The 17,805-nt window shown below is 33.9% G+C and overlaps 1 protein-coding gene across 2 annotated transcripts in view; it reads left to right on the forward strand.

The window, feature by feature from the left end:
- LOC100015273 (cadherin-10) overlaps positions 1-17,805 on the forward strand; it is a 298,482-nt gene that overhangs the window by 271,281 nt on the left and 9,396 nt on the right. For both annotated transcript variants that reach the window (XM_007486838.3, XM_001364738.4), the window contains exon 10: positions 13,152-13,260. In XM_007486838.3, coding sequence (XP_007486900.1) covers positions 13,152-13,260 — 109 coding nt within the window. The remainder of the gene's footprint in view (positions 1-13,151; positions 13,261-17,805) is intronic.

The following is a 17,805-nucleotide window of genomic DNA, read 5'->3' on the forward strand; positions in this document are numbered from 1 at the left end:
GTTTTGACATCATTTGATGGTCTTTATAAACATCAATGTCACTGTTACATTTTTATGCAAATTACATTACCCTATCTCTCAAATTCTTCCTATTGAATAATCAAACAAATTCAACAGTGCTTATTCAGTTTTTGAAATGGTAAAATTGTGTCAATTGGGATTTTATATTTTTCCTTTCAAATGCTATGGAAAACTGGAATTCAGCTTACTTTTTTTTTGCCTTATTTGGTTAATGTTGTCTTGAAATCCTGAATAAGATTCATAGGCTATTTTTAATGACCCATAAGCCAAGTTAATATCTCAGTTTCTCCTCTTGAATGCTCCCCATTCACATGTTTATTCCTTCACCCTTTTCCAGCTGACCTTCCCAAAACGAGATTGTTTGAGAATTTAATCCCATATTTAATTGTCTGCCTTTTTCATATTAACAGATTAATCATTCTAGATTTACAGGCAAAATAGATCCTTAAAAGTAAATCACCTCTATATGTTTGTACAATCCCAGTTTAATAGTAATGATGATAATAATGATAATAATAATAATAATAACTACCACTTATAAATCTCTTTAAAGCTTGGAGAGCACATTACAAAATAAAACTATGAGCTCAGTACATGTAGAGCCCCATTTTATAGATAAGGAAATGGAAGCAGATAAGTTAAGTGATCTGCTTAGTGTCACACAGCTAGGAAAAAATCCATTTGAGCCCAGATTTTCATAACTCCAAGTTCAAACACTATCCATTGTACTACCTATTTTTCTTATGATGACTCTATTAGGACCAATTTAAATAGCTCTAGAAACCAGATTATGCTGTATCTTTGAGGTCCAAAAAATTGTTGAAACAAAAGTCAGTCATTTGGCAGACATTTATTAAGCATTTATTCTTCATCAGGCACTGTATTACATATTTAAGATTCCAAAACAAAATAAAACAAAAACTGCCCAAAAACAAGTGCATAGTCTTTACAAAGACAGAGCTCACATTCAGAGGAGAGAAAACAAGTAACCAAATACAAATATGCATGCAAACAAATATGCAGGTTTACAAATATATGCATATCTGTATACATAAATGTATGTATGCATGTATATGCATATATCTTATTTTGTGAAGTTTACCTTCAATTTACTAAGTGCATATTATATATAATAATATACTTATATACACATACATATATATGTCTGTGTGTACATATCTATGTAATCTCTCTAATTATTTAATAAATTAATGGTAATCTCTGAGGGAACATGCTAACAATGATCAGTGGACAGCAAGGAAAGGCTTCTCAAAGACCATTCAATTTGAATTTTCTAAAAGGAAGCCAGAGAATCTCAGAGTTATCTAATGACATAAGCAAAGAGAGTATTCCAGGCACTGAAGGTCAATCAGTGCAAATTCATAGTCAGGAGGAGTGTTGTGTGAGAGAAAATGCCAAGTAGAGAGTGTGTAGGAGAATAAAATATAAGATGATAAATAAGGTAGGTTTCCCAGTCAAAAAGGACTTTAAATGCCTAAGAGAACATTCTATAGTTCATCTTGGAAGTTACAGAGTCACTAGAGTTTATTGAGTAGTAAGTTAGTGACATGATCATACAGTTTAGTAGAATATTGACTGAAGTGTAGAGACTTGAAAGGAGACCAAGTAGCCTATGTAAGAGATGAGGAGACCCTTTACCAGGATGGCAACTTTGTGAGGGGAGATAAGAAAAAATTGAGTAATGATGTGAAAAGTAGGAACAAGAAATTACAACAGAATAGAATAGATAAACATGGTGAGTGTAAGTGAAAAGAAGAGAAGGTTGTGTGTCTAGGAGACTGGCAGGATGATCTTACTCTTGACAGTAATAAGAAGTATGGAAAAAGAGAAGGAATTGGTGGGTGGCAGTGGGGGCAAGAGATAATGAATTCTGTTTTGGACATGTTGAATTTTCAGTATCTAAAATTATACATTATGAAATGTCAAAAAGGTAGTTGATGATATGAGACTAGAGTTAAGGAGAAATATAGAGTCTGGATAAATTGATCTGAGAACAATGTACTTAAAGATGATAACTGAACCCACTGGAGCTGTTGAAATCCCCAAGCAAAATAGTACAAAGGGAAAAGAGAAGTTCTAAGACAAAGCCTTGCGGGGAAGTTAACATTTCATCAGCATAAGTTGGACAAAGATCCTAGTAAAGGAAACTAAAAGAGAGCAATCAAATAAGAAGGAGAAAAAGTAATGATGAGTGTCATGAAGACTTAGAAAAGAATTTTTTTTTTTTCTGAGAAGAGAATGAGAAGGGTCACAATCTATAGAAGTCAAGAAAGATGAGGCTTAAGAAAAGATTTTATCATTTAAAAGTTTGTTGGTAACTTTAGACAGAACAATTTCAACTGAATGATAAAGCTATTTTTTAATATTTGAACATATTTAATAATGCTTTTAATTTATGTAATTTCAAGAGAAAGTCAAAGTTTTAAAAATGGAATTTATAAATATGTATGCAATGGCTAGTACTCAAGTAACCTCCATTGTGGTTAGAGTTATGGTACTGGTTTGACAGAGTGCCTCTCAATGGAAGTATAATACAAATATATCTAAAATAAATTTCACTTTGAACTTTTACATCAGAGTAGCTTTGATTAATTAATGGAATTCTACATAGTTTCATGAGGTGATCATCAATGTATAACAATTATAATCATAAAAATTATTCAAAAGTAATAATAGAGATATAAAATAGGAAGACAAATGTACCCCTGGAGTTTTTGCCAGTGTCCTGGAGGATATCCTATGTATATTCCAAATGGAAGAAATCCATTCAGATGGTCAGATTCTCTGAATTCTTCTATTTGCTGATGACATCGTACTAATTGCACTGATTTCTAGAATACCAAATAGGTTTTTTATGGAAATTGTTAAAATTCAAATTAGACCAGCTTAATTATTTACATTGGGAACAGCAGGAAGGGGTACAGAAAAAAAAATATGGTCCAGATTTCAACTTGTAAAATAGATTGTGCCATTAGTATTTACATCTCAGATAGTTCTTGCAGATGGACAGTGAACTTGGCCTGGAATAGAATAGGAGGCAGAGACTAGATTGACTCATGTCCAGAAAAACAAATAGTGCTTTCAATTATCCTAACATGCTTGCTGCCATATAGTATCATTCATCATTTTAACACCAATGATTTTTAGTTCATGCTATCTGACAGCAAATCATGGAAAACTATGCTGCCAGAAGAACATACTTTTCAGGTGGCTCTGGGTAATGAAATGCACACACACACACACACACACACACACACACACACACACACACACACACACACACACTATATCTAAGGAGACCGAAACATCTTTTTCAGTGAAATATTCAAAAGAAGACATCATCTCATACATTAAATAAAAGAAAGAATTGGCCAAAAAAGTAAGCCTGGGAGATCACAATTTAAGTGCTTAATTTGCTTGTTGGAACATCCAAAATATTACAAGAACCAAAGGAAAGCATTGCTCCAAATTAATTCACCACTAATTTATTCTATTTGCTACATGCTAGAATGCCAATTTAACAAGAAAAAACAGCAGGATGCTCACAGAGCTGGGTTTAGTCTTCATGTTTAGAAAAGGAAGAAGCCATTCAAAGGGGAAATAGGAAGCCTTAGATACTAGTGCAGTTTCCTCCCTGGAGGTCTTCAAGTAAAAGCTGGATGCCACTTGAGATATTTTAGAATAGATTCTTATTCAGGTTCATGCAGAATGATTGTAGTTAGACTCAAGTTATCTTTTAAATATGAGCTAGCTCAGCCATCTGGGGCCACATGAACTTTCTGAATTATTGAAAACTAAGGTCTCATAAGCACCATCGATTGTTTTAGAATCTTAATTTTACAAATAGATTTAACAATCTGATTAAGACATTAATATATATTATATATAGTAACCTGAACCATTTGATTTCCTATTCATTTTTCTCCCTACCTTTTAAATTACCTACACTTAATTTAAGTTTAAAATATCTATACTTATTTTAAATGTAACTCACAATTAGAACATTTCTTTTTTATTGTTAAAAATGGTTTTCTCATCTACCATTTTCCCACCAGCAACTCCTTTTTATGGTGTGAAAAAGCTTTTCCTCCAGTAAAACCTCATCTTCTAATCTCTTTTTGAAGTATGTGTGGAAAACAAGTAGTATCATTGTTTTCATCAGTGTGTTTAACTCCTGCCATAAAATATATTACATTGATGGATATAAAGCAATTTGTCTGTAATTTAAAGTCTTCATAATTTGAATGGGAAATGGTAGCATGGTATACGTGGACAGATTTATATCCTGAGAGACAGAAAGGCTTTACTTCAAATCTTGCCTCCTATATACTGTCCATATTATCCTGTATATGTCACTTAATTTCTCACTAATAAAATAAGTTCCAGAGAAAATATCAAACTGAATTAGTACAGAATACCTCCTCATTAGGAGTTCTCTGTACCAATGAAACCATAAGCCCACACCAAAAATGGTTACCTGAGGCACAGAGAATTAGAATGATTCCCCCAGTCACCCAAATAGTATATATAAATAGAAAGATTTGAATCCAAGCCTGTTAGTTTCATAAGCAATCTTCTGCCCCCTCTGCTATAGGGCATCTCTTTGTACTGATGTTGTTACGGTTATATTTCCTGGAATGAATGCTACACGCAATATTTTTATTATGTGTTCTATAGCCCTTCTCTATACATCATTATTGCTGATATACCACAACCTGCTTAGAGATACATGTCTCTCCTTTGCCTTTTGAAAAATGCACTTTTTAATATTCTTTAAAAATCATGGTGTTCCCCTGAAGTCATAAAACATCACTAGGAAAATGTTGATGTTGCCAAGATTAGTCTTTTGCATTAGGGAGCATTAAAAAACTGCTTATTATGCACTTTGGAAGAAAGCTTTTAAGTTAGTTTTCCAAAGTCATTTGTTTTGGACAATTTTTTAAATCAACAAACAAAAGATACAGTAGGATGGAGAATTCTTTATACCTCTCAGTAGTGTGACTATGAATACACAATCTGTAGCAGAGAATCTTCTACCATTGCCTAAATATTCTTCTCTCATCTTTATTATTATTATTATTATTAAAGGAAAACCCCAAGATTTGCATAAACCATTCTCAAAAGGTTTATTTGATATGAGAAAGTTGACTTCTCACTGAAGTCCTATTCTAATGTCACTTTGTCGCATTGGAGTGAGCCTGGCTTCTTGAAGACTTTGAAAGTAGAACTGAAGCTGTGCCAAGTTATTCTAAATCAGAAAGATCTTAAGCATAGGATCATCATCCTGAGGATGAAGGATAAGCTGTGATTCAAATCTAAGTTAAGAGAATCTCATCACCAAAATTGTAGTAGACAGCACAGATGCATTTTAAATTGAATGTTATATTAAATGCACAAGGAGTATTTGAACTGTCTATGGTTCCCTGAAGAGAAAAAGAATCTAAGATGATGTTTTGGTAGTGTTTACCCATCTGGTTAATTTATTTTGGAATACTTAGGTGAATCTGTAATTTCTTCAACCTTGATATTCACTCCAAAGGTACAAAATTTGAGTTGAGAGAGACGTCAACAGTCATATAGTTCAAACAATAGATAAAAGGAATCCTTACTAAAACAGCACCAACAAATGACCATACAGCCTTAGCTTCAAGATTTCCAAGAGAGGAAACCCATCACTTTCATCGCTTTTTCCCTGTTTTTCTTAATAATTTTTCCAGATTATATATCAATGTAATTTTAGTAATAAATTTTTGACATACTATAATCCATGTTCTCTCCCTCCCTCCCACCCTTCTACCTTTCCCAAGAAGGCAGGTAATATCATATAGGTTAAACGCATGTTAACATCCAATTCATATTTCCATATTTGTCTTGTCAAATAAAACACATATTGTTTACACTAGAGAAAAATTCAAGAAGGAAATAAAGTGAAGAATGATATGCTTCAGTCTGCATTCATTCTTTCTTTCTATGGCAGTGGATGGTCTTTTTCATTATGACTCCCTTAGAGTTTTCCTTGATACTTACCTTGTTGATAATAGTTAAATCATTCACATCACCATACACTATTGTTGTTCCTGTGTTCAACATTCTACTTCTGCTTATTTCACTTTGCATTATTCATTGTCTTTTCAGGTTTTTGTGGTTGTCTTGTTCGTCATTTCTTGGGGCAAAATAGTATACCATTACCATCATACAATGTCTTGCTCAGACATTGCCCAATTGATGGACATCCCTTCAGTTTCCAGTTCTTTTCCACTACAAAAATGGCTGCTATATTTTTTAAAGTAGGTCCTTTTCCCTTCTCTTTGGGATAACATACCTAGTAATCATATTACTGGGTCTCAGGAAATGCATACCCTGATGACCCTTTGGGCATGGTCCCAGATTGCTCTCCAGAATAGTTGTATCAGTTCATAGATTCACCAACAATGTATTTATGTGCCAGTTTTTCAACATCCCCACCAACACTTATCACTTTCTTTTTTTCATGTTAAAGAGCTGATGGGCATGAGATGATATCTCAGTTATTTTAGAAACATTTAAAAAAAACCATGTTTTAGAAACATATCACTTTCAAGGAAGCTCATTTCAACTCACCTTTGTCTGCCTATCCTGTGTGAATCATGTACAGTCTCCCACAAAGAACAGAGCATGTACCTAATTTTGTGACTCTTTCCCTAGTTCTCTTGATATCATCTACCAAGGAAATATGTAAAGTCCTCACTTTCGCCATATGCCCAGTTCATCTTTATTTTATCTTATAAACCTGATGAAATTGATTCTCTGCTTCTCCTTTATAATTTCTTGTTTATATTATCTTCAACTCTGTCCATCCTCTTCTCCCAACAAGTGCTTTTCCATCAATTCAATCATTTTGGTTATAAAAGCAAGCAATGTGTTTAAGCATTGACATCCATCAAATGTAAAATAATGAATATCCATCAAGTTAAAGATAATTTGATCTTAATGAACACATGAGATACTTTTGTGGAATAACAAAAATTAGCCATACCACAAAATAAATGGATTGATTTGGCTTATTAAGATTTTTAAAAATAGAAATGAATAGTTAATTAAACTCATCATTTAATTTTGTCTAAATATTTAGACATAAATATGTATATACATATATTAATATATGTTATATATAATATAATAATTTTTATAATTACATTAATATGCTATAAAAATAAAGTAATATATATTCTCCAGTTCTACACTCAGTTTGATTATATTAAATATATAAAGATATATTTAATATACAAATATATATTGAATACATATACACTGTATATATGTATATATAAACATATATATGTCTTTATCTGTGTCCTTCATGCTAATAAAATCTCCATGATAAAGTTAGAGACTTGTGAGCAACATACTTTTATAATGAACGTAAGATTGAGAATTTAATTTTTTGATTGCATTTATACTCTCAGCTCTCCTACTGTTAATATATCCTTTAGACATCATTCTATTCACATTATGAGAAAAATATACTCTTTGAATTTTCTCAGTCTTTTTTCCCAATCCATTCTTGCCTATATTTATGGTCAGGGACATTAAAAAATCCATTTTTAAAAGATACTTCCACTTCTCTAGTCTCAGTATCTTCTTATCTCTTTACATTCTGGCTTCTGAATTCATTATTTAACTGCAAGTGCTCTCCCTAAAGTTACCAGTGATCTCATAACTGGGAAATTTAATGGGCTTTTTTCAATTCTTATCATTCCTGACCTCTTAGTAGCTTTGGATATTGTCAATCACCCTTTTCTTCTTAATACCATTTTCTCTCTAGACTCAGACACTGCTATCTCTTGGTCGTGCTCCTATGTATCTGTCTAATCCTTTTGTTCCATTTTCATCCATCTCACATGTCTAATCATGGCTATCTTTCCCCTTCTCCTTTCCCTCTATACATTTACTTGGTGATTTCTTTAGCTCCAATAAATTCAGCTATCATCTCTATGCTAATGATCCTCAAATTTATTTACTTAGTCTTAACTGTTCTGCTGACCGTAGTCTCTCATTTGCATTTTTCTAGTAGACATCTCAAATTGAATATTCTGGAGACATCTTAAACTCAACATATCCAAAACTAAACTCGTAATTCCTCTCGCCACTGCCAAATAAAAATCTAACCCCCTCCCAAACTTCCCTATAATTACTAAGGCCACCACCATCCAACCAGTTCTCCTAGGCTTACAACATAGATGTCATCCTCAAGTCCTTATTCTCTCTCACCACCTATATCTAATCTGTTGCCAAGATCTCTTAATTTTACCTTTATCACATCCCTTGCATGTCCAATTCTCACCTATCCAATGTTACTACCATTATATGGGCCATCATCACCTCATGACTAAATTATTATTATAATATACTATTTATATCCCTTTCGCAAGCCCCAATCCATCATCCACTCAGCTGCCAGTAATTTTCCAAAAGGGAAAGTTTTACTCTACTACCCTCCCTGCATTATATAGTCCAGAAGCCTCTAGTTTCTGCTGGATCAAATATAAAATCATCTTGTATTCAAAAGTCTTCATAAAGTAACACAATATTCTCTATTTTTCCAGTCTTCTTACATCTAACACTCTCACCGCCTTTTACTATTACTATTTGATCTAGTAACACTGGATTCCCTTCTATTCTCCCAAAATACAAACCATCTCTGATACCAAATGTTTACACTGGCAATCCCTCATGGAGTAAATGTTATCCCTACTAATTGCTTCTTCCTAGCTTTCCTGGCTTCCTTCAAGTTTGAATTAAAAACTTGCTTTGCAAAGGAAACCTTTTCCAATTCTTCTAAATTCTATTCCCCCACTGTTAACTTTCTATTTATCCTGTATATTGCTTGTTTGTATATAGTTGTTTGTCATCTTTTCCATTATATCACAAATTCCTTGAAGTCAAGGACTATTTTTGTTCCTTTTTTGATATCCCTATTCCTAAACATAATATATTTTAATAAATAATAGTTGACAGACTTTTAATAAATAATAGTTTGCTGACTTTTTTCTAGAACAATATAAAAATGTGTAAAATAAAATCCTTGTCACAGAAATCACCTAGCCATCTGAAACAATTTACTCTTACAATACTCACTTTTTTGCTTAGGTAGACAAAAGTGGATATCCCTATTCTATTAAAATAAAAATATCAAATTAAAGTACAAGTTTAAGCAGTGTTTATTGATTGAACCAGAGCTAAAAATCTGATTCAATGTCACTATAAAATGAAAATAAACCTAATATTATTGATTAAACTACAGTGGGGGGAGAGGGGTAGGGGAGAGCCAAGATGATGGAGTAGAGTACAGAAGTTCAGAGTGACCATGAGCATCCTTTCCAACCAATATTAAAATCATGCTACAACATAAATAAATGAATACAGGAGTGAAAGAACCAACAAGAAGACAGAGAGAAACAAATTTAAAGGGAAGAAAATTCTAAAAGGTAGACAGAGAACATCTATGGCATTGGGGAGAGAGGGGAGCACAGTCAGCAAGACTATAGCAAGGAATAAAGAGCAGACCAAGAGCAAGTCACATACTCCCATCCCACATCTGCTGTTCCAGGTTTGTAACTTAAGCTCAAACCAACATTCAGACACTGAAACCTTGCCTCAGCTAAATAGAGGTCCAACTAACCCACACCCCTTGAAATTCCAAATCTGTGAAGAAGTCCAGAATCCCAGCACAGGGAGTTTTGTGCTGAAGCAGGCCAATCTGTGTGGGCCCAGAGAGAAGCCAGGAATTCCAGTCTGAACCTATGGTGAGGACACAGTTCGAAGTTTGGGATTGTAGCTAGACCCAAAGGAGTTACAGATATTTTTGCCAAAAGTTCAGAGTGGAACTCCAGGACAGGGCAATCAACTGTGTTCCCCATTAGTTCAAGCATACAGTGAGACCAAAAACTTACCCTTAACCCTGAGACTAGAATTTGAGCAGTCCCTGACCTGATCTACCTCAGAGTATTATGCCCAAATCTAAGGCAACTCTTTAAGCTAACAGCATGTCAAGGTTTAATTGAATCAGCAGTGGGAAGAGTCCCTTAGAGCTCCCAACCCTTAGGCCAACAAACCATCTTGGAAAACCGAAACTGGCAGAACCCTTCCCCCCCCCAAAAAAAAGCTAAGTGTAGCGTCTAGGAAGAACTGAAGTTTAAGAGAGTACCCAAGTCTACCAGAGAACAAAGCCTACTTATAAAAAGATATGAAAGGGAAGTAGAGTCAAGATCACTTAGAAGCAGCAAAAGGTGAGTCCTCTGTGAAAACCCTTCCACACCAATCAAAAACAAAGTACTTAGAGGCATACAGAAAACCAAATACAGCAGCAGGACAGAGCCAGGGTTACCCTCCTGTTCAATTCAATTTAAAATGTCCACAGAGAAGATTGACCTCTGAGGTTTAAGGAAAAGAAAGAACAAAGGTCCCAGGACCCCTCCCCCACCTACTATAATGAGACCTGGGTGGTGGCTGGGATCTTGGGGCAAGTACTCCCTGAGGGAGTGCTTTGCTACTACAGCTACATAAAGCTCAGGGCTCTGACCACAGTCAGCAGGGAGTTAGCTGGAAGAGAGGGGAAGAGAAGAGGGCAGCCTGGCTGCAGCCTTTAACTACCACTCTCCACCTTAGGCCTCTTCCACTGGAGGTTTTGCCCTCAGGACACATTCAGCTCTGCAAATAAACTCAGCCAGGCTTAATCCCCCTTATCAATAGTACAATAAGAATCCTTTAGACACCAGAGAAACTCAAACACCAACACTCCCCCACATACTGTGCTGAAACTCCTGGTAAGAATCCAACTGACTGGAATCCCAGGGCAAAGGCTGCAACAGTAATTGAGTACCTTGGTACCAACACAAGAAGCTAAGGGCTATGACCTGGCATCTGACAAGAAGGAGGACAAGGTTAACTACCTTCAGCCTCCACACCTGAAGGTGCATCTACACCTTCAACTTCTGTTGGCAGCTGGGGAAGATCTGGTCTCAGGGCTCACTAATACTCCATCAACCTAATCTAGTTAATCAGCAGAGCAGAGAAGCCCCTTCAGTACAGAATAGACTAAATCTACAGATCCAGAAAACAAGCAGAGGAACAAGATTACAGCCAATGTCTGAGTAGGAAAAGAAGGAAAAACAGTTTCTGAGTAAACAACAGAAGAAGAATAAAAGAAATTATTTTCAACAGCTTCTATCCAGGTAATAAACAAAGAAAAAAGTAGGGAAAATGAGCAAACAACAAAAAAGTACCTAACTCTAAAGAATTTTTATGGAGACAAAGAGCAAGGTACAGACACAGAAGGGGACAGTGAAAATAAAGCAAATACAGGCAAAGTCCAAAAGAAAAATATGTATTGGATACAGATTCTGGAAGAGCTCAAAAAAGTCTTCAAAAACCAATTAAGATAGATAGGAAAGTAAGAAAGAGAAAGGAAAGAAATGCAAGAAGAAATGGGCCAAATGAAAAAGGACATCCAAAAGGTGACAGAGGAGAACCAGGCCTTAAAAATCAGAATTGAGCAACTAGAAACTAACAGTTTCACAAGAAATCAAGAAACAATAAAACAAATTCAAAAGAATGAAGAAAAAAAACTGAAAACACGAAGTATCTTATTTAAAAACAGGTAACCTGGAAAAAGATCCATGAGAGACAATTTAGATTATTTGACTACCTGAAAGCCACAACTAAAAAAAAAATTCTTGGGCATCATAATACAAGAAATTGTCAAAGAAAACTGTTCAGATTTTCTAGAACACTAAAATAAAACTGAAATTGAAAGAATCCACAAATCACCTCTGGAAAGAAATCCTCAAATGACAACTTCTAGGAATACAATAGGTAAATTCAAGAGGACTCAATTTAAAGAGAAAATATTGCAACCAGTCAGAAAGAAACAATTCAACTACTATGGAGCTACAATCAGGATCACATAGGACCTAGAGGCCTAGATCCATTTAAAGGATCAGGAGGCATGGAATATGATATTCAGGAAGGTGAAAGATCTAGGTTTACAATGCAAAGTCACCTGTCTAGCAGAAATGAGTATATTCTTTCGGGGGGAAATAGACATTTAATAAGATAGAAGATTTCCAAGCATTCCTGAGATATAAGCCAGACCTAAAAAACAAATTTGAAGTCCAAATATGAGACCCATGAGAAGTCTAAAAAGTTGCCTTTAGGCACTAAAATGCCATCACAGACAGTGTAACTTCCTTGGCCTGGACCTCTGGACCACACCTATAGCCAATACTCCTCTCTCTCTCCGTAGGAAAGATAGGGAAAGCTCTATACCCCTTTCTAGCTTTAAAGAAGGTAGAAAAGACAGACTATCACCCTTTTTCCCTAGAAAATTGGAGAGGGGTGGGAATGGCATGGAATCCTGTGTTTCCTTTCGACATCCCAAACTCCTGAAGCATTTAAGATCAAAAATAAAGCAGCAAAATTCCTTTACTTCCTTGCATTCTTATAGTGCTAAGGAAAAGGTGACCCTGGGCATTAGAGACCCATGATAAGGAAAAACCCCTGAAGGAAATATTCCCCTTGGATTCTCTCCTAGATTTTGAGATGGACACACACACACACACACACACACACACACACACACACACATATATATATATATATATATATATATATATATATATATATATATATATATATATATCCTGATTATATCATTGGGCTGTATCTAGGACATCTACTTGTCCCCTGAACTATTCTCAGGTGTGTTACCTGTGTCTTTGGGACACATAACTTCACTCTAGCCCTGGTAAGATAACAAATACCTCCTCCACCCAATTCTGCCAAACCTCATTCTATCCCCTCATCCCTGGTCTCAAAGCCCCTGTTGTGTAGAAGGTATAAGAAGCCCAGAATCCATTTCAACTGGAGGTAGTGTTCACTGTTGCAGCTATTTCTTGATTCTTGAACATTACTTCCAAATAATAAATTCCTCTTTTTTTATATTTTCAAACTACAAAAGAAAAAAAACATGTAGTGGGGGAAGGTAGGGATTCAAGAGGTATTGCATCTAAACTATCCAGTTACCTGTATGGCACTACCAAGTATTAATGTGCATTTTCTTTTCTCTACAGCTAATACAGACTATAAGTGCAGTGGATAAAGATGATCCCTTAGGTGGACAGAAATTTTTCTTCAGTCTAGCTGCTGTAAATCCAAACTTCACAGTCCAAGATAATGAAGGTATATTTCACATCTAACAGTATAAAGAATTTCCTATGAAGATTATGTTGTATATAATTTAAAGGATCTCAAGGAAGTATACTTTGCAAATAAATGTATATCCGTTGTATTGAGTGGCCAAATGGGTTGTCAACTCTTTAACTTCTTCAAAAGTTATGAACACCTTCCAATACACAAGAATAAACAAACACCACCCAACCCACCCATATGTAAATGTAAACACCAAGCACCTTTACATAAGGGTATATAAGATTAAAATAACTGAGAAAGTATAAGGAAGCAAAAAGATTTCCCAAAATGTGATATAATTGTTCGTTTCTTTAATCTAAATAAAAGAAGATTCTAGTTGTTATAAGGATACGTAGTTAGCCATCAAAGACTATCAAAGTTGACTCAAATAATCCCGAAAACTTTAAGGGAAGATAATGCAGAAGTACAAAGAAAATAGAGAGAAGGTATTTAAAAAAGGACAGAAATGGATAAATGGGCAAGAGAGAAATAAAATAGAACAAATATTAAATAATAAATAAATAAACAGATACTGTAATGGGATTATGGAGAAGCAGACCCATGTAAAATAATCAGAAATGACATTTAAGGGTAGAGACATATGTGATGATAGAGAGATTGGAAGCATTACTTAGAGGAGCAACATGGCCTAAGCAGCCCTACACATTCACCACTCTATAAGCCCTAACTCTATAAAAGAATTTTATCCTGGAACAGCAATTTATTTCCATGATGCTTATCTTGTGTAGTCAAGAAAAGATAGATGTTTAGTATACTCTGTATGTAAAGACAAGAAAATGTGTGGAATGATTTAGGGAGCATTTTATAAAAAATTTTGCGATTTACGAGGTTTGAATTATTGAATTATTTGGAAAATTTACTTACCAGAACACCTTACCCATACATTCAGGATAACTAAGTTACTACTGCATTTTATAATTTTTCTTTGTATATTTTTAAATTATATAGAATATTTTTGAGTGAATAATATTGTGTTAAAAGTGGTTTTCATTATTCAATATGCATCCCAAATATTTATTTATTTTGGGATAGGTCCTGTGAGAGAACATGAATAAGATTTGACAGTTCATTGTTTCAATGAATTTATAATCTAGGTGGAGGAATTTTAAAGAATGTGAATCAGTAATTATTATATAAGGAAGTGTATTGCAAACAAAATAAGAGAATCACAAAAAATAATTCTGGAAGGCATGAAAAAAGAAAGTGTTATGAAAGAGATAATCATTCAGTGAATTCTAGAAAAATGGCTAGAATATCAACAGGCAGAAATGTTAGGTTACAGAATATCAGGCATGAAGAACTCTGACAGGAGAGTTCATGGCTTAAAAAATCAACATTCAGAGAGTGTTTCATTTTATTATTGAGTATAGAAGATGTGTAGGAAAGTAAAGGCAGTTAAAAACATGGAAGTGTAATTTTTCTCAGAGAAAGAAGGATCTCTTATAGCATAAGAAAAAGACTGAACTATATTTGGTAAGTAGTGATAAACAGCTGAAGTCTTTGAAGCAAGAGACTCATTTTTTCATACCAGTTGGTTTCATGAGGAAGACATTAAAGGCATAAAGCTAGGTTAGTTGAGGAAAATGAAATAAGGCTGAGGATCACATAGAATGGTGACAATGACAATGGAAGGGAAAGGACTGAGTTACTTGCAGAATCTCCCTCAAGAAACCTCTGTCCCATGCCACTACCAGTTACATTCTAAAATCGTGATAGGTACTATGATATATTAAAAAAGCACTGCTCAAATATATAAGCCTTTCTTAATTTCAATTATTTTTCTTTTTTTCAATAGACTACTTTTTTTCAATTATTAGTCAAAGATTTTTTTTTTCTTTGGTCATTTATCATTTTCTGTGAGAAATGCCAACAAAAATAAAAGGGCAATTAAGTAAATTAATAAGGGCAATTAATTCTCTCTCAATGAAACTTACAAGTTAGGAGTTAAGAATAATAATTACAATACTAGACATGAACATGGTCAATACATAGGAAAGATACAGAAATATATGTAACCAAGAAGTGGGCATCTATCTAACTCTCTATCTATCTATCCATCTTCCTTTCCTAAGAAAAAAGAAGTGTTATTCTTGCTGTATTCCATCCCACCCAGGCTACATATGGAATGTTTGTTTCAACTTAGGATAATATATTTTAGGAAGAAGATGAGAAACCTAAAAGGAATCCAGAGTAAGGTCAACAGGATAGTGAAGGACTCTAAAACCCCTTCATATCCAGTGAAACATTGGCCTAGTTATGCATTGAAGAATAGTTCAAAGACTATCTAAACATCCTGAAATGTACTTGAATTTATTTTAAAAAATGCTCTCTTTCTTACCTTTTTGACAAATTTAGACAATAAAGAAATGACTATCATATCCATGTTATGGATTGCAGAAGTACTGACATATCTTTAGAATAGGTGAAGCAGAAACAATAATTAATTTTACAATAATCAGTGACTTGCTAATGTCAATACTATAAAGTGAAGAAATCCAAACTGAATCTCATTCAGCTTTTTGGATGACTAAGATATTGATTTAATTTTTATTTCTTTGATTTTTAATAATCTGAGCAAATAACAAATGTTTAGTATTGGCAGGAGCAAGATTGTACCCAATCAATCAACAAAGAGTTAATAAACATACAGGCATTGGGATTTCAATAAAAAAATGAAACATTATTTACTACTAATTAAAGTAACTTTTAATTTAATTTTTAAAAATACCACAATTTGTTATACTTCAGTCTAAGCTTCACTTAATAAACCTCATAATTCTAATTTCACCTCATTGATGACTAAGGAAATTAGGTTTGAGTAATATACAACTGACCTACCAAACCTGCACATATATTTTAAAAAATAGCCCAAGAAAGTTTTCAAATAACAGTAGAATAGTATTCTCAATCTAGAGACATTCACAATCTCCTTTAATTGTCTGTCTACTAAAAGTAATATAGAGAATTGGGATTTAATAGATAACTCAAGAAATTCTCCAGCTAAAGTAGACTATTTGTCATGGTTTATTGCAAAATAGATATGGGTAAGAAATCCATAAAATAAGCAAATAATGTAACATTTTAACCCATGTCAAATTTATGATTCATATTTAGTTGGAGAATTTTCAAGGTAATGCCCATAAGCTTAAACATCCTGACAATAATTATGTTACTAGCTTTCTTGCAGATAGCTCTGAAGTTCACAACCAATTTCCCTATTCATCCTTGAATACTGGGACACCAGTTACTGAACATTCACACTCTTTCCTGCCTTTCAGAGAACAGAAATAAGCCACAGGCATAAGCATTAAATCCATTTTATGATGATTTTTAAACTGCTTATTTTGACACTAACTTGAATCACAGTAGAATTTAACATCTCTCTTAATTAACTCAAAGACTTTGCCAAGTTACAGAAGATACTTTAATTTTTAATTATGTTAGTATTTATAACCACATAAAGTATATGCATAAAAAACATTTTCCAGAAGTATGTTCTTAAGTTTGCTTGAGATTCCTCTGAAGTTTATGTGGAGAATGTCTATTCTCTGATATATTTGGTTATCAGATTTCTAAATGACAAAAATATATCAAGATTCTGTCAGCATCATTATGGAGAAGCTGCCATTTTGATAATCTAATTTCCTGATTCAAAGATCCTGATGCAATATTTATTGTTTGCTTGAAAACTTTAGGGAATTTAATTTCTTCTCAGTTCTTAGAAATTATTTTTTCTTCTTAGAGCTTGAAAATTACCCTTCCCCAAAAACTTCCTAGTCCAATTTCATTTCCTCATTAGTGTTAGCAGTTTGCTAGCTAATGGTCAGAAAACCAAATCATTCTGTTAGTTAACTGACAAGGCTAATATTTCAACTAAGGTACCATCAGGTCAGGGTTTGTTGCTTTCAGCCAATGCATTTTATTTGATATACAAGGCTAAATACAGCAGAATGTGCAGATTAAAGATTTATTGGATAGTCCTAAACTGTTATTTGATATAGAGAACAAATGAATTCACTGAAAATAGAAACCCCCCAAAATATTTTCTATTTGAGTATTTTATCTTCCTTTGCCAGGCGGCCAGTATGCCAGGTGGCATATTGGATAGAGTGCCAGACCTGGAGTAAGGAAGAATCATCTTCCTGAGTTCAAATCTCTCCTCAGACACTTACTGGCTATGTGACCATGTGTAAGTTACGTAACTGTAGTTGCCTCAATTTCCTCATTTTAAAAATGGGCTGTAGAAAGAAGTAGTATGTCACTCCAGTACCTTGCCAATAAAATCTCAAATGGGATCAGAAAGAGTCAAACAGGTCTGAAAAACTGTTGAACAACATCTTTTTCCAATAGGTCTCAATAATTTGGATAAATGTTAATTCTTCCTACAATTTCATCCAAAACAAACAAACACATTCTTTAAATCACCTGAATTATTTACAGAATTATTTCGAATCTTGACTTCATTTTGTTTTGAAAACCTGGCCATAAATTTGGCAAAATATCTTTCCCCATTGG

The sequence above is a fragment of the Monodelphis domestica genome, chromosome 3 (genome assembly GCF_027887165.1).
Source record: "Monodelphis domestica isolate mMonDom1 chromosome 3, mMonDom1.pri, whole genome shotgun sequence".
Lineage (NCBI taxonomy): Eukaryota > Metazoa > Chordata > Mammalia > Didelphimorphia > Didelphidae > Monodelphis > Monodelphis domestica.